Genomic DNA, 22,926 nt, shown 5'->3' with positions numbered 1-22,926 from the left:
AGGGGTGGCGAGAGGTCCGCACTAGACGGCAAAACGGTCCAACGGCATATTCTTAGAGCTTCCAACCAGTCGTTAAAGATTACAGCTTTTTAACAAACTCCGGCATCTTTCAAGACAGCATTTGCAATTTCTTAGCGAAAAATCAAACTAAGTTAAGAGTATGCTATGAAATAGTGACGTGTTGCCGAGTAGGGTGATCCGTACACTGAGAGACTACTCCGCTTTCAGAGCTAGCATCCAGACTTTCAAAAAAATTTTCGATCAAATTCCTCTCAAAGTTATCATATCGGTTGTTCACAAATTTTATTTTCTCAAAATAAACAAATAAACTTTGTGAATATACAATAAATTTCATGAAAGAAACTTAAAAGTCAAGCTTCTCAATAGAAATCATCAATTCTTAGAAATACATAACAAATTCTCAAAAACAAGCGGTTTTGTAGGTAAGTAGTAAAACTATTGTCAATTAATCATCCGGATTCTGCTTTCAGCTTCAAGACCCATTGAAAGAATACTGTTAGCAAACATATTGACTATGGAGTCAGTAAATTTCTATCGTTTGGTAACGTTAATTGACATTCAACGTTTATAAGCTTATCCACTACACTCGAGTAAAAGCGAGGAGGTTGACTTTGAACACCTTCCTCTAATTATCAGATCAAAATATAGGAGTAATTATAAATGCATTTGAATATATCATGCGAAATTATTTGTATTTTTTGCAATCTGAAAACGAACCAATATATGAATGAGGAAAGATTGATGGAAATGGACTATAATTTCATTAAATTTGGCATATCAAATAACCAATAAACATTTTCGCAGAGACACTACAAGAATTGAGCGGTCCTGGTCAGAAAATGATTACAACATGCTTCCATAGGCCTGAAACTTTTTGGGCTCACGTTATTCCAAGAATTTTGGTGTAAAATCCGATGTCAGGCGTTTCCATGCTAAATACTGTAGCGGAGGTTGTAGCTTAAAATATATTTTCAGGTCATTTGTTAAGCTTTTCTTGTACAATTTCAATAATGCAAAGTTTGATTTAACTCGAAAAAAAGGAACCCGGTTTCTTTTTTTTTCTGAAAATTAGCTTGAAGTTGTTTTTTTAAGTCATAAGTGAACGTTCTTTTAAGAACTTATTCTGTGTGAAAAACTTTTTAGAATCACAACAAAATTGTTAGTGCTTCTCATGTTTTTTTATAGTTTGTATAGATATCTTATCGGAAAACTGAAAGTAATTCATGTAAAAAAATGCCGGCACAGTATATACTCAAGTCAGCGTTCACATCTTTCCAAATACCGATAGGCCAGAGAGGGCTCATGAGCTGCCCAAATTAGATTACATTTTCAAAGTTGTTTAGTGAAAAATCGATATTCCTTTAATGTTTCAAATCTTCAATACGTAAACGAACGCTAACGATGGCTGATCGCGCATTTGCCTCCTGGGAAGCCGCAAACGCGCGTATGTTACGCGCAGGACAGATTCTTCATGCAGACTGTGTGTCGTCTTTTCTTGTGTTATTTTGCCGCATCCTATTTCTCTGATCAGTACACTGTTCATTCTGAGTGCAACACTCATTTACTCATTGCTTTCTTCCTTGATTTCCTTTTTTGAAAAATATTTTTAGCGTATTTCTTTTTATATTTTTATAAACTGAAAACATTTTGTGATGAACAACTGTTCTGTTTCAGCCTCATCATGATGCGTTTCCACAACGATTTTCAAAAAATGGAGAGAATGCGCAACATGGAGGTAAGAAAAGAATTTCTCAATTTGTTTTAATGGAAAAATGTTTAAGTTCAATCTACTGTTCCTCCTAACAGTAGAGATGATAATCACGATTGTCGGCTACTACACAAAGGATACTTTCGGAATTCTGAACAAAAACATTACCGATACGATTTACCTCTTCTGGATTTTCAACTTGTTGCTTGCCTCCTTTTTCGCTGGAATTCTCAGTCCCATCAACTTTGCAATTTACCGGATTGCCTTCAGAGTGAGTGGTTTTTTTTCAGAATTTTCAATCGAATTACACGTTTTCAGCTTGCACACTCCTCTGCAACGGCTTACATTTTCTACACCACTGGATTCATGATGATCCCGTTTTACCTTGTTGGATATTTTCTCCTTGAGTCTCTTTACATTACCAACGGAATTTCAAATCAGCAGGTGAGTTCAAACAAAGACAAAGCGCATTTTCAATAATTTTTTTATTAAGTGAACTGTTCAAATCTTTCATTAGTTTAATAAATATGTCTTTCACATGTAATATTTTCAGATGAACTACCCGAGCAAGTGGATCTTGAATCTCGCTGATGAATATCAGAAAAGGACCATGGTCGAAAATATTGAAGGACCACGCATCCATCCTTTCACCAGTGTCGCCTGCGAGTCCATTCGAAAAGGCGCTTTTGAGAAGAACGAGACTTTCGATGACTTGTTCGAGTATGAAACTGCTTATGAGGATGTTCTCTTCCCAATCATCCAATCTTCAAAATCCAAGCGCTGTGGCACTTTTATTGTATAAACCAATGTGTTTTTCGATTTCTTTTTGATTTTTTTGATTAAGTCGGGTATTTTGTATGCAATAAATGCATCTGTAAATATTTGTTTTGATATACAAGATAAATACAGAGGAAAAAACAACATTTCTACAGATTGTATAACATTCAAAAATTGGCTGGACTAGGGTTGTTATATATCAAGATTCATACATCAGTTACAAGCAAATGCTAAGAAATTTTATTGTAGATCAAACATCGAAATCAGCTATACTCGAATATGAAGTTTTGCTTCAATATTTTCAGCACATGACGCATGTATCAACTTGATGATTACTAAGCACTTTTAATAAGAAAATTCAACTTTGGCGAGGCATTGAATACCAAAAAACATATCATGGTTGCTATGGCGATATCGAGCTGCAAAGCAAATAACTTTCCTTTTTTGTGAAAGTTCGCTAAAATTTATTTTTACCTTCTTTCAATACCTCCAATCGCAGTGTTGTTCTCATTTCTCTTTGCTTTATTCGATTTTAACCTTTTGATTTCTGTTAGTCATAATCTAACATCACGTGAGCATGAGATATGTGTCTCATATCTCCAACACACTTTTCTCAAGACGAATTTGTCTCTTCTGACTAGAATATGTTCAATGCTCTCTTATATGGCAATCATACAAAAAAGCGTAGATAAAAGATAAGCTATTTCAAAACACAGATCAGAAAATTTTCAGCTCTCTCTATTCGTAAGATTATCTTTTTTTTTTCTACACCGGAGATTGAATCAGATTTCTATTTTTTTTTCTATTTCGACGTATTCTTTAATTGTGAAAATGAATGCTCTTCATCAAAAATGTGCCGTTTGTGGACGTTTTACTACCGAATTCAATTACAGTGTGAGTTATTAGATGTGATATTGTTGTTTAACTTTTAAGGTGTTACAAAATTAATCTTCCAGCACGACAATAAGGACTTTTTTAACCATCCCCATAGTGGTAAAATAATCAAATATTATCCTAAATATTTACAAAAAGGCATTTGAAACCATTTAGACAACTCGTGGCTACTTCTAAACCAACTTTGGCCAATTTCTAACTCTTTCCAACCAACTTTGTATGTTTTCTAGTCAACTTAACCCACTTCTCAACCAACTTTCCCCAACTTTCACCTATTTTTTCCAGTTGTTTAGAGCGTATAAATGCTGTCCCATTCAACTTTTACCAACTTTTGCCACTTTTGTAAATGGCAGTTAGAATGTAGCTAAAGTTGGTTGAGAAGTGGTGCCAATTTACCGAGTTTTTATTTTAAATGAAAATGTCAATTACTCAGGTTTCACTTCCTTCTTTTAAGATAAATCGTTCGCGATTCTAATTTTCACAATTCTAAAAATGTTGTTAGTTATTCTTGGTCCGAATAAAAAAGGAGAGCCCTGGACAGACTTACAACGGTGAAAGTCTAATTGAAAATTTCAGTTAATGAGCCTAAATATTGCAGGTATTGTCATGTAATTCGTGTAAAATATTCTTCCGCCGTCTTATTGTTCGGACAGTCCCAATTAAAAAATGTTTCCGTGGGGAACGTTGCTTTGAAAGTTTGTTTTTTCATTGTTGTTTCGCCAATTTATATATCAAATCTTTTCTTTAGAAACCCCATATATATTCAAATGTACATCTTGCCGATTTCAAAAATGCCTATATGTTGGAATGACTCTTCCGTCATATCTTCTAGTCCTTGAGCAAAACAAAGAACAACGCTTGGCAATCACAATTGATTGCGTGAGAAATACGCACAATAAACGGATGGATAGTTTATTTAATTTCTTTGTGACTGAAATGAACCCAAACGTGGACGACATTGTCGAATTAAACAAAATTACTTATACCAAAAGGGATGAACATATTCGAATGGATTTTCAAACTTGGGCCTTTCACAGTTGCGTCACTACTATTGATTTTATGAAGCAGTTCCCATTTGTTAATCTTCTACGATCGACTGACCAGATGATCTTATTGAAAGAAAGTTACGTGAAGTTGGGTGCACTGATTAGTGCCACAAGAGCTTATTCATCTAAAAAGCAATGCATATCATTTCCCGATGGAACTGATTGTCTGCCAAAAACCCAATGGACTGTGCCGAAAATATCTCCAAATTTAGAAAATCGAATCAGATGTCGTGTGATAGATAAACTTAGAGAGCTAAATATACAAAACGATGAATTTTATTTATTGAGTGTCTTACTGTTTTGTAATCCAGGTTGGTTGTTTATCCCTTTTACAAGGGCTATATGTAAAATATACTTCAGCAATCACAAATCTTTCCGAAAACGGGCAACTTTTGTTAACTTCATACCAGAAAATGTACAGTTCGGCTCTTCTCTATTATTGCCTTCTTACTTACCAAAAATCGGGACCATCTAGATTTTCTGAACTTCTTGGCTTATTCACTCTACTTGGTCAGCACTACGATGATATTATACATTATTATGTACTTATGCAATTAAATCAATCCGAAGTTGAGTTGAAGAAATTGGTAAAGGATGGCATTGAAGCAGCATATAAAAGTTAAATAATTGTGTTTGTTTTTCTTTTATAAGAGTAAATGTGTTTTTGAAACCTTGTGAAGTATCAAGAACATGTGAAAACTGATATTTAATAGAAGCACATATCACAGTTTCTCTACTCGATATTGAAAGATGGATCAGCATTAATAGTGAAAATACTGTAAGTTCGATCAAGAGTCAAAAAATATTTGAACCGTTTAAAGTTGAAACAGAAAAATTTAATTACAAAATTTTTCTAGGTGCCAGAAGCTTCCTGTTCAATCAGAAAAAAAACTAAATTCGTATCGTATTTAGCTATATCGTATCGTATTTAGCTATATTCCAACAATATTCCAGTAGGTACAAGAAGCTTCACGTAGTTACAGAAATAGTACATTTTCAGCCCTACCTTTTAGTGCGTATTTTATTATTTAATGAAAACTACCATTAATAGGCAAAAATAGATGAATTTTCGTAATTTTGAAAATTCATAAATCTCTTCAAAGTAACTTTTTTTGAAATGTCTTTCAGAAACTTTGGAGTAAATTTTAAGCTCTTTTAGAATTTACCAACAATATTTCAGTAAGTACAAGAAGCTTCACGTAGTTACAGAAATAGTACATTTTCAGCCCTACCTTTTAATGCGTATTTTATTATTTAATGAAAACTATCATTTATAAACAAAAATTGATGAATTTTCGTAATTTTGAAAATTCATAAATCTCTTCAAAGTAACTTTTTTCGAAATGTCTTTCAGAAACTTTGTAGTAAATTTTAAGCTCTTTTAGAATTTACCAACAATATTTCAGTAAGTACAAGAAGCTTCACGTAGTTACAGAAATAGTACATTTTCAGCCCTACCTTTTAATGCGTATTTTATTATTTAATGAAAACTATCATTTATAAACAAAAATTGATGAATTTTCGTAATTTTGAAAATTCATAAATCTCTTCAAAGTAACTTTTTTTGAAATGTCTTTCAGAAACTTTGTAGTAAATTTTAAGCTCTTTTAGAATTTACCAACAATATTTCAGTAAGTACAAGAAGCTTCACGTAGTTACAGAAATAGTACATTTTCAGCCCTACCTTTTAATGCGTATTTTATTATTTAATGAAAACTATCATTTATAAACAAAAATTGATGAATTTTCGTAATTTTGAAAATTCATAAATCTCTTCAAAGTAACTTTTTTCGAAATGTCTTTCAGAAACTTTGTAGTAAATTTTAAGCTCTTTCAGAATAAATAAAAAATATTTCAGTAGGTACAAGAAGCTTCACGTAGTTACAGATATAGTACATTTTCAGCCCTACCTTATAATGCGTATTTTATTATTTAATTAAAACTACCATTTATAGGCAAAAATAGATGAATTTTCCAAACTTTGAAAATTCATAAATCTCTTCAAAGTAACTTTTTTCAAACATTCTATCATTGTCCAACCTAATGCAAGAAAATGTATTCAGAATATATTAACAATATTTCAGTAGGTACAAGAAGCTTCACGTAGTTACAGAAATAGTACATTTTCAGCCCTACCTTTTAGTGCGTATTTTATTATTTAATAAAAACTACCATTAATAGGCAAAAATATATGGATTTTCCAAACCTTTGAAAATTCATAAATCTCTTCAAAGTAACTTTTTTCGAAATGTCTTTCAGAAACTTTGTAGTAAATTTTAAGCTCTTTCAGAATATATTAACAATATTTCAGTAGGTACAAGAAGCTTCACGTAGTTACAGAAATAGTACATTTTCAGCCCTACCTTTTAGTGCGTATTTTATTATTTAATAAAAACTACCATTAATAGGCAAAAATAGATGAATTTTCGTAATTTTGAAAATTCATAAATCTCTTCAAAGTAACTTTTTTCGAAATGTCTTTCAGAAACTTTGTAGTAAATTTTAAGCTCTTTCAGAATATATTAACAATATTTCAGTAGGTACAAGAAGCTTCACGTAGTTACAGAAATAGTACATTTTCAGCCCTACCTTTTAATGCGTATTTTAGTATTTAATGAAAACTACCATTTAAAGGCAAAAATAGATGAATTTTCGTAATTTTGAAAATTCATAAATCTCTTCAAAGTAACTTTTTTTGAAATGTCTTTCAGAAACTTTGGAGTAAATTTTAAGCTCTTTTAGAATTTACCAACAATATTTCAGTAAGTACAAGAAGCTTCACGTAGTTACAGAAATAGTACATTTTCAGCCCTACCTTTTAATGCGTATTTTATTATTTAATGAAAACTATCATTTATAAACAAAAATTGATGAATTTTCGTAATTTTGAAAATTCATAAATCTCTTCAAAGTAACTTTTTTCGAAATGTCTTTCAGAAACTTTGTAGTAAATTTTAAGCTCTTTCAGAATATATTAACAATATTTCAGTAGGTACAAGAAGCTTCACGTAGTTACAGAAATAGTACATTTTCAGCCCTACCTTTTAATGCGTATTTTAGTATTTAATGAAAACTACCATTTAAAGGCAAAAATAGATGAATTTTCGTAATTTTGAAAATTCATAAATCTCTTCAAAGTAACTTTTTTCGAAATGTCTTTCAGAAACTTTGTAGTAAATTTTAAGCTCTTTCAGAATATATTAACAATATTTCAGTAGGTACAAGAAGCTTCACGTAGTTACAGAAATAGTACATTTTCAGCCCTACCTTTTAATGCGTATTTTAGTATTTAATGAAAACTACCATTTAAAGGCAAAAATAGATGAATTTTCGTAATTTTGAAAATTCATAAATCTCTTCAAAGTAACTTTTTTTGAAATGTCTTTCAGAAACTTTGTAGTAAATTTTAAGCTCTTGTAGAATTTACCAACAATATTTCAGTAAGTACAAGAAGCTTCACGTAGTTACAGAAATAGTACATTTTCAGCCCTACCTTTTAGTGCGTATTTTATTATTTAATTAAAACTACCATTTAGAGGCAAAAATAGATGAATTTTCGTAATTTTGAAAATTCATAAATCTCTTCAAAGTAACTTTTTTTGAAATGTCTTTCAGAAACTTTGTAGTAAATTTTAAGCTCTTGTAGAATTTACCAACAATATTTCAGTAAGTACAAGAAGCTTCACGTAGTTACAGAAATAGTACATTTTCAGCCCTACCTTTTAATGCGTATTTTAGTATTTAATGAAAACTACCATTTAAAGGCAAAAATAGATGAATTTTCGTAATTTTGAAAATTCATAAATCTCTTCAAAGTAACTTTTTTTGAAATGTCTTTCAGAAACTTTGTAGTAAATTTTAAGCTCTTTCAGAATATATTAACAATATTTCAGTAGGTACAAGAAGCTTCACGTAGTTACAGAAATAGTACATTTTCAGCCCTACCTTATAATGCGTATTTTATTATTTAATTAAAACTACCATTTATAGGCAAAAATAGAGGGATTTTCCAAACTTTGAAAATTCATAAATCTCTTCAAAGTAACTTTTTTTGAAATGTCTTTCAGAAACTTTGTAGTAAATTTTAAGCTCTTTCAGAATATATTAACAATATTTCAGTAGGTACAAGAAGCTTCACGTAGTTACAGAAATAGTACATTTTCAGCCCTACCTTATAATGCGTATTTTATTATTTAATGAAAACTACCATTTAGAGGCAAAAATAGATGAATTTTCGTAATTTTGAAAATTCATAAATCTCTTCAAAGTAACTTTTTTCGAAATGTCTTTCAGAAACTTTGTAGTAAATTTTAAGCTCTTTCAGAATATATTAACAATATTTCAGTAGGTACAAGAAGCTTCACGTAGTTACAGAAATAGTACATTTTCAGCCCTACCTTATAATGCGTATTTTATTATTTAATTAAAACTACCATTTATAGGCAAAAATAGATGAATTTTCCAAACTTTGAAAATTCATAAATCTCTTCAAAGTAACTTTTTTCAAAATGTCTTTCAAAAACTCTGTAGTAAATTTTAAGCTCTTTCAGAATATATTAACAATATTTCAGTAGGTACAAGAAGCTTCACGTAGTTACAGAAATAGTACATTTTCAGCCCTACCTTATAATGCGTATTTTATTATTTAATAAAAACTACCATTAATAGGCAAAAATATATGGATTTTCGTAACTTTGAAAATTCATAAATCTCTTCAAAGTAACTTTTTTCGAAATGTCTTTCAGAAACTTTGTAGTAAATTTTAAGCTCTTTCAGAATATATTAACAATATTTCAGTAGGTACAAGAAGCTTCACGTAGTTACAGAAATAGTACATTTTCAGCCCTACCTTATAATGCGTATTTTATTATTTAATGAAAACTACCATTTAGAGGCAAAAATAGATGAATTTTCGTAATTTTCAAAATTCATAAATCTCTTCAAAGTAACTTTTTTTGAAATGTCTTTCAGAAACTTTGTAGTAAATTTTAAGCTCTTTCAGAATATATTAACAATATTCCAGTAGGTACAAGAAGCTTCACGTAGTTACAGAAATAGTACATTTTCAGCTTTACCTTTTAGTGCGTATTTTATTAGTTAATGAAAACTACCATTAATAGGCAAAAATAGATGGATTTTCCAAACTTTGAAAATTCATAAATCTCTTCAAAGTAACTTTTTTCGAAATGTCTTTTAGAAACTTTGTAGTAAATTTTAAGCTCTTTTAGAATATACCAACAATATTCCAGTAGGTACAAGAAGCTTCACGTAGTTACAGAAATAGTACATTTTCAGCTTTACCTTTTAGTGCGTATTTTATTAGTTAATGAAAACTACCATTTATAGGCAAAAATAGATGAATTTTTATTAAATAATAAAATACGCTCTAAAAGGTAGGGCTGAAAATGTACTATTTCTGTAACTACGTGAAGCTTCTTGTAACTACTGAAATATTGTTAATATATTCTGAAAGAGCTTAAAATTTACTACAAAGTTTCTGAAAGACATTTCAAAAAAAGTTACTTTGAAGAGATTTATGAATTTTCAAAATTACAAAAATTCATCTATTTTTGCCTATTAATGGTAGTTTTTATTAAATAATAAAATACGCTCTAAAAGGTAGGGCTGAAAATGTACTATTTCTGTAACTACGTGAAGCTTCTTGTACCTACTGGAATATTGTTGGTATATTCTAAAATTATTCAGCTATATCGTATCGTATTCAGCTATATCGTATCGTATTTAGCTATATCGTTTGTCTTTTGTGCCTTCATTCTTTTAAAGACATAACATTTTACTAATAGGCTTTTTTTTCTAAATTTTGATACTGCTCATACGAATACAATTGAAGATTTTAATATTGTCTTCGCTCCTCTCACATTTGTCAGTCAATTGAACTGGTTAGAATGCACTCTCTAAATCTCTCTTCCCCAATTCCAGTCTCTCTTCTCTCTCAAACTGCTTTAGTATCTGCGTCTGTTAGTACGTCTGCTCTCTATTTGTTCCGCTTTTTCACTGGACAAGATTATTGATTTTTTCAAAACGCGAGTTAACTTGTCATATTGTTAGTTCTTTTTTTCGAAAGTTTTCAATAATTGAATCTTATTTTTTCTTTGTACTATAGTAATAATCGTAATTTTTTATTCATCGACATGAAATTCATTTTCCACAACTTTAATTAGTTTACTGCTTATAGAAAATGGAACGATCTCGAACTGGAGGTTCATCAACATATTCAATGTCAACAGCAAATGTTCCAATAATAACAATAAGTGACGACGACGATGTAAGTGCCATTTTTGTAGATGGAAGTTTGTTTGAAATAGAAACGTTTCCTAGATTTCATTTTCACGATAACTTATCTTCAGGAACTGACCATTTGGGAAGAACCACGGAAAAGCCCCATCTCATCAAATAGTTATTCAGATGAAAGAAATCACTCCCTATCTAGCACATCAAATAGCTCTGTTGAACGGTCTATTATAATTACAATTAGTGATGATGAATCTGAAGTAAGTTTTCAATGTTTTTGACTTCTCAACAAACAAAAAGATATATATTCTGAATAGTTGCAAATTTATAGTTCCGCCTAATCACAGTCATTTTACAGGCTACGGAAAGAAACCAGCAGGAAGTTGTTGATCGAGCGATTTCAAATAATTTGACGGAAAAGCGTAGAAGATCAGTTGAATCTTTTCATAGATTAGTAGGTTGTTTTTATTTTTGAAACGAGATTCTTCAAATATAACAATTTCAACGGTAATATCTACTAGCCTAATTTTAACAAAAAATGTATTCTCTGCACAGTACTGAAAAAAAGTATGAAATTGAAATGTGCAGCTTGCTACTAATTTTTAAATAAGTATAACGTCAAATGCTCATTGAAGCAGTCTGGCGACTTTCAGCTCCAAATTTATTGAACTCTGGAAAAATGATTCGAACGTGAATAGTCACTAGAGCAAATTACTCAGAAGTGACAACGGCCTGGAATGCAGATTAACTGGATTGCTCACTTCTATAACTAAAAACTACTTTCAAATTGTATTTGTTTAATGACAATGTTCACTTTTCATGCTAGAAACTAGAAATTTTTAAAAAAAGTTTTGAATGTGAAAATACAGAAAAAATACGGTTTTCATCCATTGGCCATTATCAAAATTGTTCTTGAACTGTTTGACTCCCTGATATGTTCATATTTTAATCGTACGTGATGAGAATTTGTTTGTATATCAAACAATTGCTACAAAAAAAACATAATTTTCACAATAATACTAATTCCAGCATTCGAAAGAAAGAAAACTGGAAGTTAAGTCTCGAAAAAAGAGTAGGACCTCATCGAGCTCAATGGAAGCATCCACATCATGTACATTTCCAGCACGCCAAGTGGGTTTTACATATTTTATTGCCACCGAATTCCGTTAGTTCAAATTCGCTAAGAACATTTACAGAGAGATTTAGAGAGACCCCTCCTTGTGCAACAAAATGTTTTTTTTTCAGACAAAAACAAAACGTCATAAAAGGAAAACATACAGCACAATATCTTCGTTTGCTCCTCATCACAGTACTATATGTGCAGAACTACGAAACGTCAACCCAGCGAGGGTAATCATATTTACAGATTTTAAAAATTTGAAAACCGAATTGAATAAAACTGTTGTATTTACAATAACTGAAAAACAGTGCTCAACTGTATCATTCAAAATTATCTACTTATTGACAATGTTCTAGCTGAAAATTGTATTTTCAGATTGCGGACTTTCGTCACCCATCTATTTTTGAGTACTCCGACATGAGCTTGAATGAAAGAAGAGAACACTGGAAAAAAGAAATGAAAGTAATAAAGAAACACAACGACATCCGTCTAATGCACGAAGAAGCTGTTAGGTTCGACGACATTATAGAGCTAGACCCAACGTTGAATGGATATTACCGAAGATTCATGGGAGCCGAGCAAAGCACGAGAGCTCTGTTTATGGCTGTTCGATGTCTGGCCACCTTTGGCCGTAATTTCTATGAAGAACCTGAACGTGATCATGGGGAAGAAGAAATACCTGAGTGAGGAATTTTTATGTAGACTTATATGTTATAAAGCTTAATTTCAGAGAGCTCGACCGTTACTTTGAAAAGTTGATATATGTGGCGCCTAGAACACGGATTCGTATTACGGATGATATTCACTTGTCAAATGATACCCACAGAATTCCAGTTTACACAGATGCAAAAGGCGAAACACTAAAAACAGTCAAAATTCCAAACCCCCTTCTTTATGATCACATTATCAACAATATGGTGGACAAAGTTAAAGAGCCGTTGCTATATGAAGCAATCAAAATTGCAGGATCGTCAGAAAATGTGGTATGATGTTTTTCGATTCGAATTTATAAAACAACTGGCAAGTTGAAAAATTAAAATTGTAATTCGATAGTTTTTGCAACGACAGGCTTTGGCAATAGAAAAACATTCTTGAACAGTTGTGATGAGCGACCTAAGAAAAAACGTGTAGAATAAGTAGTAGTAGAGAACGTCAAGTTGGAGAACAAGTAAAAACCATTTTTATGGCTCTAAAATCATCAAATATCACAATTGTAAAATTTTGAACTTAATTTGGAAAACGTTTTGATTTTTTTCAAAATCCGAGAATAAAACGGTAAAAACTGAGTTTTCATCAACTTTATGTTTAAAAAAAATGTTTTTCTTCCAGTTTCTAGTAGTAGTTTTATGTTTGAATTATGTTTAAAATATTTTTAATTCAAAATTGTAAGGGGTTGAAACTGTTAGAATATTAAAAAACACTCTAAGAGAAGGAATTATATATGATTTAAAAATAAAAGTAAATGACAATGCAATATTTCATTTAGTAAAAGTATATCAGCTTTTTTATTCAGATTCGTTGTAAATGTTGTTCCCAAGATCCAGTCGTCAACTGTTTTGATAACAAAGATTGCCCGTGTTTTATTGCAAATCAGTTTTTGCAATCTAGAAACAAAACAACGGATACAAATGAAAAGTTGAAATTTGTAAGTATATTTCTCAGTTTTAATAATTATTTTGCAAATTGTCTATTTTCAGCATACTTTTCAACCCCTTATGTACAACGATGGAAATCCGACTTACTACAATACTGTTGGGTTTGCATGTTCACCAAAATGTGCTTGTAAAGGAGCTTGCACTAATAATGCAACGTACTTGATTCAAAAGAAACTGTACTCTATTGAAATTTATCGTGCAGATCCTCAAATTGGATTTGGAATTCGATCTACTCTGTTCATTCCAGCAGGGACTCCAATTATTGAATACTGCGGAGAACTAGTTGATGGAGAACGGCTGCATAGTTCATTGGAAAATTATAGTTACCAGTTAACTGACTGTGAAGGAGACAAACACCTTTACAACCTGCTTCGTGAAAAGTACAAAAACAATCCAGAATACTATGATGTACTGGACGAATTGAGCAAGCATCATTTTCACTTGGACGCCAAAATGCAAGGAAGTGTTGGCAGATTTGCAAATCATTCATGTACTCCGAATATGGAACCTCTTCGACTTTTCAAAGAAGGATTTACACCCGCCAATATGCGAATGATTTTTTTCACTCTGAAGGACATTTTTCCAGGAGAACCTGTAAGGAAATTTTTATATTTTTAAAATAAAGCAGCCATAGATGGGCCTGCCTGAAAAAGTGTCAATTCTGTTCCGGGTACAACATTTTAGTTACATTAAACTGAAAAAGTTCAGAATATATGGTACATTTTGCATGCAAATCTCATTTCCAATTTGTCCAATCGAGAGTCTAATAGAGGTTGCATATCATATTTTTTGATCAGTAAGACTTGTACAGTTTTGTATGTGATTTGAAAGACAAAAAATCACCTTAAATTACTCCCATTACACATTATTTCTTGAGAATCAACTGGATAAATATTGAAAAATCAACGAACAACTAAAAAATATACTTTTAAAATATTTCTGAAGAACATTTTATTTTTTCGATACACCACTTAGAGAGCAAGTCTAATAGGGACGCATTACTCAGAAGGAAAATACGGTAATCCTAAAAATTTGTGTTTTTCATAGTTTTTAATTTTTCATTGCAAATTATGAAGTCCATTTGTCTGAAAATGTTATATACATAACCATTTAAATTACTAATTTCAGCTTACTCTGGATTATGGCTCAGAATACAAGGTGTTTCGAAGGCAAAGATGTCTTTGTAGAACATTTGCCTGTAGAAGTGGGCCGCATTATGAGAAGTTTTCAAATTTGGATGGGAAATTGGTTAGTCAATGGTGTACACACATGAAGTATCACCAAATTTGCATATATGAATTGGATTGTTTGCAGATTGCATCATGTTTTGTTAGACTTCATCACGCATCCCGCATTCGATATTCGGTGGACTTACAGCTAATAGAAAGATTTTATTCTGTTGGAAAAGTTGAGGAGGTTCGGGTTGATCCATGTGTATCTTTTTCAAAATATAACCTGAAATGGAGGCGACAATTGTCTACAGCGACTTGTGAACGTTTGGAAAACGTTATTGAAATTGAACTGTCCGACGAAGATTCATAACTGCCATAAAATATGATCTAAATTTTAATATTTATGTAATAATTGTATCAAATTTGCTCTATTAAGCATGCACTTCATTGCTGAACTTTGGAATTTAATATTATCAGTTAATACAGTTTTACATATACAGTTTTAAAATAGTGCACTACGAATAGAGCAAACCAGATGTGTGACAAATATTATTTAGTTATGTTGATGTATTTATAGTCATTATGAATTTATTTAATGTGCATTTATATAATACATCGAATAGAAAAAAGTTTTGAATGAAATTGTGTGAATTCTAAAGCTTGTAAACGTTTGGAGACAGTATTACAATAATAAGTGGCAATAGTGAAGCGCCAGGCAATAGTGAAGCGCCAGACTGTACGTTTGGCTAAAATGTCATGTTTCAAATTTCCTCACCTGAGCATTTTTGTCGTTGCCGGTTTATTCATCCAAACGGTTAACATTTTGTACAGAAAAGCAAAAAAACATGAGTCTTCAGGTGTAACAGAGAGCATAATATGATCTTATCGATGGGAAAGTGAACTATGTCTGTGTTAAAATTGAAAGAAGAAAATATTGCATTTGTCACGTAGCCATCGAGTTATTTTAGACGTGATAGATTAAGAAACAAAGTGAATGCATTCATAAAGTTCGGATTCTCGCTCTGAAATAAAGAGTAAATTTATTATTTGCATTTTTCAAATTAAAATCAAAGGATTTTAAATATTCGATGTTTTGTTCTAATCATGAACAATAGTAAGAAGAAAAAACGTGAATTTATCATTTAATACTGATAATCTCACCTGTTGATGATCATTCTGGATTGCGAGGTGTCTTTAAAGATATTTAAGTATTTGAAAACTCCGCTGACTCTTTTCAAGCAGAGAGTCAGTCGAAATGAACAAAAGCAAAGTTTTGAAATCAGTTTGCCTCTTTGTATAGATTTGTGAAAATAGTGAGATTATTCTCATTCCTTACTTGTAATACTATTTTTGAGCTCTTTTTGTGTCTGCGTCTATGGTGTCAGGTGATATCCCATAATTATTAGCTTCGAGAAAAATAGAAAAGGAAAACACCACTAGAGAGGTTTTGACGAAAATAGAATGTATTATTAAAGCTGGTTTTTTTTCGAGATTTCGTATTTAGATATTTTCGCTAAATAGATTTTCCTGAATTAGTGTGACGTGGATATGATGAATCGAGAGATATTATGCAAGCTTTGTGGAATTTGTGGAAAGCAATCACGATGTATTCTCAGCACTAGATACAAAATGAAGTTATCATGATTAATTCATATTGGAATTGCTTTTTGTTGTTTGGAAAACAAAAACACTTCAAGAAGAATGCGAAAAGTATATATTTTGAAAACATTGTAATTATTTAAATTGAACAACGTTCAACGTTTTAGAATTAAGTTTAACAACAATGAACAAATAAATCTCCAAAAAAGTTAAATTTTTTAATTTAAAAGTTAATTTTTTTGGCAGAATTTTAATGTTATTTTTAAAAACGAGCAAATTAGTCGAAATTGAATAAAACTCTTACATGCAAATTAAATTTGAAGTATTGAGTGTAAACAACTTCAATAACTTTTTGTGCGGAACGAAACCTATTCACAAAAATACTTACTGCATCTCTTTCGGTCTGATGTTGAAAAATTACGGACCAATTATCACTATTCTTGAAATCTGCCGAAAACTGGAAAAGTTTCTATAATGTGGCAAAAGTACGTAATAAGTTAGAATCAAGTATTTAAAAAAGTATATTAATATCTTAGTAACACCGTTCAAATTTTCTGGCAGCTAATTAAGTTACCAGGTTATTGCCATGAAATTTTTTGTCGAGATGCTGAACCGAAAAATGGTTGCATCAGGAAATTATGTAATTGTGGTTTGGCATTAAACGATATCTCTCTAGGGCGTATTTTGAGTTTCCATGAAGCAGTTGAGCTTCAAGTTTTCAAACATACGATAATGTTTTCTTTTCATGATGTCGAAAGTTTTTTTTTTCTGTAAATTACATTTTATCAAGTTTTTTGTCTCATTTGGTCTTTGTGTCAATTTCACCTTCTTGGTTATCTTTATCAATGCGGGAGCGTTTTACGACTCACCCAGTCTTATCTTGCAGAAAATCTTTTTTCTTTATCATCCTTAGAATGTTTGATGTTTCTTATTTTCAACACAAATTTCGAAAAATTTATATTTTAAAACTTTATTTCCCAAAGTTAAATGTCAAGCATAATTATGAATGGAAATAAGCAATTCAGTGAACTACCACCGAAGGATTATTACAATTTAACAAAATATGTATTAATTATAACCAAAGATTTGATGGTGCTTAAAAATCGTACGATACCACTCAGTTGGTGGCAGTTGAGACATTGAGCAATGAGGAAGTTATGAGAAAGGATATTTAATACTATGTAATTGGAGAAAATATGTTTCGGGCATTAGAAACTGTCAAGAACTATTTTTTTGCGTTGTGATGTTTTTTTTTAATATGAATTTTTTGAAAATGAAGCTATTCTAAAAGTCAAGACAGCTCAGCGGGTAGCGGAAACCGGGGACTTAAAAAAGAGAAGGCACTGTTGAAAAATGCTCTGAAGAGTGCACATCATCAGTGAACAGGAAGGGACAGAAAATTGGGGGATCGCATCAGAGTAAGAGGCTGGTGGGGGAGGAAAGGGAAAAGGTCAAAATACGTTAATCGTTTTTTTTTAAATACGGCGAGGTGTTGGTCATCTAGCTGAATTGAAAATGTAATTAGTTGCCTAAACTTAATTTAATACTCTAACTTGTTTTTTTTTTCAGTTTTTTCAAGGGGTCTATCCACAAAATCGGACTAATTTAAACTATTGGTGCCTAGCATACAATAAAACGAGATTGATTATTTAAAAAATAAGTTTTGCATACCGAGGCAAAAAAATTAGTGAGCGATAGCAGATGTGGCTGGGATTGGGTTTCCCTTGGCCTTCTCGAGAAGTGCTGGAGAAATCTTGAGAGCTTTTGGCTGCTCCCATGGGAACTCAGAGTGACCGAAGTGACCGTTCTCGGCGGTCTTCTCGTAGATTGGTCTCTTGAGGTCGAGCTCCCTGTAAAAAACCAATGAAATTTCTCCTATCTAGCTGTATTCACTTACTTGATAATTTTTCCTGGGGTAAGATCGAAGGAGTCTTCGACGATCTGGTGAAGCTCTTCGTCGGTGAGTGGGGAAGTTCCGAAAGCATAGACCAAAACTGAGATTGGCTTGGCGATTCCAATAGCGTAGGAAAGTTGGACGAGGACGCGCTTAGCAAGTCCAGCCTTGACCAATGAGGTGGCTACCCAACGGGCAGCGTAGGCAGCAGAGCGATCGACCTTGGTTGGGTCCTTTCCAGAGAAAGCACCTCCTCCGTGAGCTCCCCATCCTCCGTAGGTGTCGACGATGATCTTACGTCCGGTGACTCCTGCGTCTCCCATTGGTCCTCCAACGATGAAGGTTCCGCATGGGTTGATGTGGAAGACAGTAGACTCGTCCAAAAGAGAAGCTGGGATGACCTTCTTGATAACATCAGCGAGGATGGTCTCGCGGAGTTTCTCAAGAGTAACATCTGGAGAGTGTTGGGTAGAGACCACAACAGTGTGAACGCGGAGTGGAATGGTTGCTCCGTGGCGGGACTCGTACTCAATGGTGACTTGAGACTTGGAGTCTGGGCGGACCCATGGAAGAGTTCCGTTACGGCGGAGCTTGTGAAGCTCAGCGTTGATCTTGTGGGAAAGAATGAGAGTCAATGGCATGGTCTCTTCGGTCTCGTCGGTTGCATATCCGAACATGATTCCTTGATCTCCTGCTCCGACATCTTCTCCGTCCTTGTTGACGTGAACTCCGGCAGCAATTTCTGGAGATTGTTGCTCAAGAGCAACAAGCACGTTGCAGGTCTTGTGGTCGAATCCTGAACAAAAACATTGAAACAAGCTAATAATAAAGCAAGATTCTATAAACTAACCAATGCTGGAGTCGGTGAATCCAATCTTTTCGATGACACGACGGACGAGAACTTGATAGTCAACAACAGCCTTGGAGGTAATTTCTCCGCAGAGCATAACCATACCAGTTTTTGTTACGGTCTCGCAAGCAACCTTTGCATTTGGATCTTGCTTAAGATGAGCATCGAGAACGGCGTCAGAAATCTAAAAAAAACAGAAATAGATAAAATTAAATAAATAAAACAAAAAAAACTTACTTGATCGCACATTTTGTCTGGATGCCCCTCGGACACAGATTCACTGGTGAAAAGGAATTTGGAGGACATTTCTGAGTTTTAAGACTGAGAAGCGATTTAGAATGGCTTGTTCGCACAGTCGGACACTGCCCTTATAAAGAACCCAGCGATATTCGAAGGCGGAGTCACACAGACAACCCAGTTTTTATCTCTGCGTCGTCCGTACTCTCGCAAGTCCTATCTTTTTTGACTGTTTCACCACTTTGATGTTATCTTTCTCGAGAGGCAAATGAGAGGAAATGGCGACAAAGAGCGATCAGGATTGGATAGGTGGAGGGTTGTGGTGACAAGAATAGCATGGTGATTAACATTTCGTGATTATGATCCACGTTTAGTTGGTGTCAGCGGTCTAGTCAATTTTTCCTTTATCACTCCGAAATCTCTTACCACACTTGAATTATGCTAGGATGTTTGGTTCTTCTGTAAAATATTTCGCTTTTTAAAAGTTGCCCTAAGTTTCAATTTTTAAAGAATGTGCATAGTACAGGAGTGTCGAATATTCTGACTAAACTCAAATTTTCGACAGGTTTTACAGTTCATCTTTAAGAGCTTTATGTAAATTTAATAACTTTATAATTCTGGCTGTCTTGTAAAATCACATTTTTTCTACGTGATCTTTGTTCAAATCGGTCATATATACATATGTTATTTTTTCAATAGATGTAGGTACACTATTTGATAAAAACGGCAACGTGAGTTACCCACGTGGTTTTCTTCAACTGGTTTTATGGCGGGATTGGTCAATTTCAAGGTTTTGTAGAGAAGAATAACATTTAGGGATTTTTAATTACATTGAAAATCGGTACTTGTGTATTTTTTCACATTTTAAGAATTAAATGTTATTTTCATTAATTGAATCAATTAAATGAAATGCGATACACATTTTTTTAAAGGTTTAGAAACTAAGTTTTTCTAATCCTGGAATACAATGTATTCCGCACGTTTTTTTTTTTCAAAAGTTCAAGTTTTTTAGTGGAGTTATAATACACAAATTCCGAAAATTCTTATATGAACTGTGAGTTTTCACTATTTTAGTTTAATGGTATGAAAGAAAAATGTGAGAACTATAAATGCTTTTCTTGTAATTATCATGATAGAACTATTGGTCAAAAATGCTGGAATTTTTGAGAATGACTAGAAACACATCATTCTTTCGTCAGTTCCCACAGACAATATCTTCTTTATCTCATTATAGAAAAAAAAACTTGGTCATCGTTGCAAGCATGACATAGAAAGATCACAATTTGATCTAATATCAGTCAATTACTATCGTTCAATTTCCATGAAAAAGTAATGTCTTGTAGCATGCCTGAGTCTATCATGCCATTACCCTCATCGGTTTCCCTCTAACTGATAACCACCGTTTGAACTACCATTTTGGATGAACCGCAACGATTTTTATTTTGATAAGAACCTCGAATTTTCTATTAACTTTTTTAGGGGATCTGCAAAAAAAAACGCTACATTCTTTGTTTTGGTATTTTGAACTTTGTTTTCTTTTTGGTGAACTATTTACTATTTTTGAGATGATTTAACAGATTGATCTACCATTTTTGTCTTACAGTCTTTTCTTTGCTCTTAATTTTTCGCAGAAGACAATTGTTGTGGATGTCAACTAATTTTATGTTTTATTTGTGTTTCAAGACTGAACAGCAACACAGTTTTAAAAATCACAAATTTCTCTTTTTTCAATTTTTTTGAATATTTTTGACTCATTTTGCATTTTTTAAACTCTTCTACACCCCAAAATTCTCTGAAGTTTTACACACCCGTGTGCTAGAGTCGACTAAAACTGTTTTCTAATATTAATTACATTCGGATATTTTCTGACAACATGATTTTCAAATTACAGTAGAGCTAGTTTAATTTTTGACAAAGTCTGTAGCTTCTACAAATTCATTTTGAAACCTTGTTCATGCTCACTCGAAGCAAAAAATTTTCAAAATTTATTAGATGTGCTATCATTTATGTTTTCCCATGTTCAGTTCAAAATACAAAAAGCGGTTCCGAAATATTTTTCTCCGGAATATTTAGAAATTTTAAGATTCCCATATCGCCTAATTTTTTGTGTCGCCCTTTTCTTGAGATAATTTCAGGGCCATTCAGGTTTGATTACATCAACACTATGCGTCGGCCCATTCTTCAGGACATGACAATTCGTTTCAGATTTAAATCTCCGTCATCATCTTATCCAAGTTGCATCAGCCATTTTTCTTCATTCTCGCCATCATTGTATTCTATCCAATAGGATTCTTGTCCCTCACTTGGCATGTCATAGTCGCTAGGGGTCTTGGTGATACATTTATTTGTCATTCTCATCATTTTTGAAAGATGATTTCATACTTTCCAAAACCGACGAAGTTCACTTTTAAAAAACTCAAACTGTTAAAGCTAAAGAAACACGAATATAAAAGTATTTAATATCACATCTATCATGACTGTGGAAGACAACTAGAAAATTTTTTTTCAGTAAAATGTGAGTATTTGTTTTTTAAAAAATTGATGTTGTAAAACAAAATTGCTCTATTAAGAACCCCAAATATTATCGTTGTTTTAGAGAAAGTGACTGAAAATTTTGCAATTTTCAATTTTTTTTTAATTTTCGTTCTTATTTGGATCATTATTTCTGTGTTTAGATAAAAAGGCTCAACTATCGCTGTTCTCAAATTGTTAAAAATAATTGTTCCACGGTTCCAATGAAAAAAGATAAATAGCCATATCCATTGCTGTTTTCCTTTAGAATCCCAAATGTATAATCTAATTATTTTTTGTTTTAGTATTTGGAATATGTGTAGATCTTCAATCATTGAATAATCTTGATAACATTTTCACATTGTTTTATAATATTACGTAGATAATTTTCAAAATGTTACTTTTAAAGTTACTAAGTCTATGTAAATTAATCGCGTGAAACAATTACTTTAAAAACGATAGGAAACAGCGGCAATGAGTATTAATAAATTCAGAAGGCTATTAATACATTTCTGGTGAAAAGAAATACTAAGATTTGAACATACTCGGACAACCGTAGATTTTCTACTTTGTGACACCTAAACAATTTTTATATATGAAACAAAATAGTGGAAACACAATTAGAAACAATTAGTCCGCCTTCAAAAATGTGAGTATTTCCATAAATTTTAATAATTGCCTTGGAACTACCCAATATTTGAAAAAAAACAGTAATACATACCCACCAATATTTAAATCATTTTCTTAAAGCATTTTTCAAGTTCAATTTGACTTGCCTGATCAGTTTGTTTAACTAGAACTTATAGGTTATCACAATCTTTCAGAGCGAATTTTCGCACTTTTACATTCGTCTATCTCTCAATTACACCTCTGCGTATCTTTTCATTTTCAAAATGGCTACATATCGTGTAATGTTTTTATGACCACAATCATTTGCAGTGGTCAATCAAAGGAGATCAGGCCATTTTTAGGGACAGCGACCCTCATGTCGCTAACTGTTATTTGGAGATAAGCTGTGATAGTGCACTATGAGCGAATGGGTACGTGGGAGAAATAAAGGGACGGCGGAACTCACTTATCACCTGTTGCCACACAACGATCAGTCTACGAACATTGATAACAGAGATGCTCACTACAATTTTTTGTTATAAACTACGAATGAGCATAATTTAAAAAATTAACAATACTCG

General features: G+C 32.4%; 4 protein-coding genes and 1 pseudogene across 5 annotated transcripts; 4 read left to right on the top strand and 1 right to left on the bottom strand.

The window, feature by feature from the left end:
• The first annotated feature begins 1,695 nt into the window (after positions 1–1,695).
• On the top strand, positions 1,696–2,605 carry C49F5.3 (uncharacterized protein). The gene is made up of 4 exons (NM_001373523.1): positions 1,696–1,756; positions 1,803–2,000; positions 2,048–2,173; positions 2,283–2,605. Exons 1-4 carry the CDS (start codon positions 1,703–1,705, stop codon positions 2,529–2,531), a joined length of 627 nt encoding a protein of 208 aa, NP_001359600.1. The 5' UTR covers positions 1,696–1,702; the 3' UTR covers positions 2,532–2,605.
• Positions 2,606–3,236: 631 nt separating this feature from the next.
• nhr-167 (Nuclear hormone receptor family member nhr-167) lies at positions 3,237–5,116 on the top strand. The gene is made up of 4 exons (NM_077603.6): positions 3,237–3,400; positions 3,999–4,095; positions 4,149–4,757; positions 4,807–5,116. Exons 1-4 carry the CDS (start codon positions 3,338–3,340, stop codon positions 5,067–5,069), a joined length of 1,032 nt encoding a protein of 343 aa, NP_510004.1. The 5' UTR covers positions 3,237–3,337; the 3' UTR covers positions 5,070–5,116.
• A 5,526-nt stretch (positions 5,117–10,642) lies between these two features.
• On the top strand, positions 10,643–15,292 carry set-6 (Histone-lysine N-methyltransferase set-6). The gene is made up of 11 exons (NM_077602.7): positions 10,643–10,732; positions 10,815–10,958; positions 11,057–11,152; positions 11,728–11,829; positions 11,944–12,048; positions 12,194–12,501; positions 12,549–12,801; positions 13,332–13,463; positions 13,516–14,067; positions 14,602–14,721; positions 14,788–15,292. The coding sequence occupies exons 1-11, from the start codon at positions 10,646–10,648 to the stop codon at positions 15,013–15,015; spliced, it is 2,127 nt and encodes a 708-aa protein (NP_510003.2). The 5' UTR covers positions 10,643–10,645; the 3' UTR covers positions 15,016–15,292.
• Positions 15,293–15,428: 136 nt separating this feature from the next.
• On the bottom strand, positions 15,429–19,360 carry sams-1 (putative S-adenosylmethionine synthase 1). The gene is made up of 5 exons (NM_001381113.3): positions 19,226–19,360; positions 18,989–19,172; positions 18,142–18,934; positions 17,916–18,094; positions 15,429–15,667 (listed from the first exon to the last, which is right to left on the bottom strand). The coding sequence occupies exons 1-4, from the start codon at positions 19,292–19,294 to the stop codon at positions 17,929–17,931; spliced, it is 1,212 nt and encodes a 403-aa protein (NP_001366882.1). The 5' UTR covers positions 19,295–19,360; the 3' UTR covers positions 15,429–15,667; positions 17,916–17,928.
• Positions 19,361–22,675: 3,315 nt separating this feature from the next.
• On the top strand, positions 22,676–22,909 carry C49F5.9 (annotated as a pseudogene). The gene is made up of 2 exons: positions 22,676–22,677; positions 22,708–22,909. Coding segments are annotated over exons 1-2 (204 nt in total).
• Positions 22,910–22,926: the final 17 nt, after the last annotated feature.

Source organism: Caenorhabditis elegans, chromosome X (genome assembly GCF_000002985.6).
Source record: "Caenorhabditis elegans chromosome X".
NCBI classification, from domain to species: Eukaryota; Metazoa; Nematoda; class Chromadorea; order Rhabditida; family Rhabditidae; genus Caenorhabditis; species Caenorhabditis elegans.
The sequence above is the reverse complement of the archived record's forward strand: the minus strand, read 5'-3'. Positions and strand labels throughout refer to the sequence as shown.

Excerpts from the sequence above, each read along its gene's own strand:
- nhr-167 (NM_077603.6), top strand. The coding sequence starts at position 3,338 with ATGAATGCTCTTCATCAAAAATGTGCCGTTTGTGGACGTTTTACTACC. Across the intron at positions 4,096-4,148 it reads TGGGGAACGTTGCTTTGAAA|AAACCCCATATATATTCAAA; the intron begins GTTTGTTTTTTC and ends TCTTTTCTTTAG. Across the intron at positions 4,758-4,806 it reads CTTACTGTTTTGTAATCCAG|CAATCACAAATCTTTCCGAA; the intron begins GTTGGTTGTTTA and ends AATATACTTCAG.
- C49F5.3 (NM_001373523.1), top strand. The coding sequence starts at position 1,703 with ATGATGCGTTTCCACAACGATTTTCAAAAAATGGAGAGAATGCGCAAC. Across the intron at positions 1,757-1,802 it reads AGAGAATGCGCAACATGGAG|TTCAATCTACTGTTCCTCCT; the intron begins GTAAGAAAAGAA and ends AAAATGTTTAAG. Across the intron at positions 2,174-2,282 it reads ACGGAATTTCAAATCAGCAG|ATGAACTACCCGAGCAAGTG; the intron begins GTGAGTTCAAAC and ends TAATATTTTCAG.
- sams-1 (NM_001381113.3), bottom strand. The coding sequence starts at position 19,294 with ATGTCCTCCAAATTCCTTTTCACCAGTGAATCTGTGTCCGAGGGGCAT. Across the intron at positions 19,173-19,225 it reads CAGACAAAATGTGCGATCAA|ATTTCTGACGCCGTTCTCGA; the intron begins GTAAGTTTTTTT and ends TGTTTTTTTTAG. Across the intron at positions 18,935-18,988 it reads ATTCACCGACTCCAGCATTG|GATTCGACCACAAGACCTGC; the intron begins GTTAGTTTATAG and ends GTTTTTGTTCAG.
- set-6 (NM_077602.7), top strand. The coding sequence starts at position 10,646 with ATGGAACGATCTCGAACTGGAGGTTCATCAACATATTCAATGTCAACA. Across the intron at positions 11,830-11,943 it reads GTACATTTCCAGCACGCCAA|ACAAAAACAAAACGTCATAA; the intron begins GTGGGTTTTACA and ends TTTTTTTTTCAG. Across the intron at positions 13,464-13,515 it reads CAAATGAAAAGTTGAAATTT|CATACTTTTCAACCCCTTAT; the intron begins GTAAGTATATTT and ends GTCTATTTTCAG.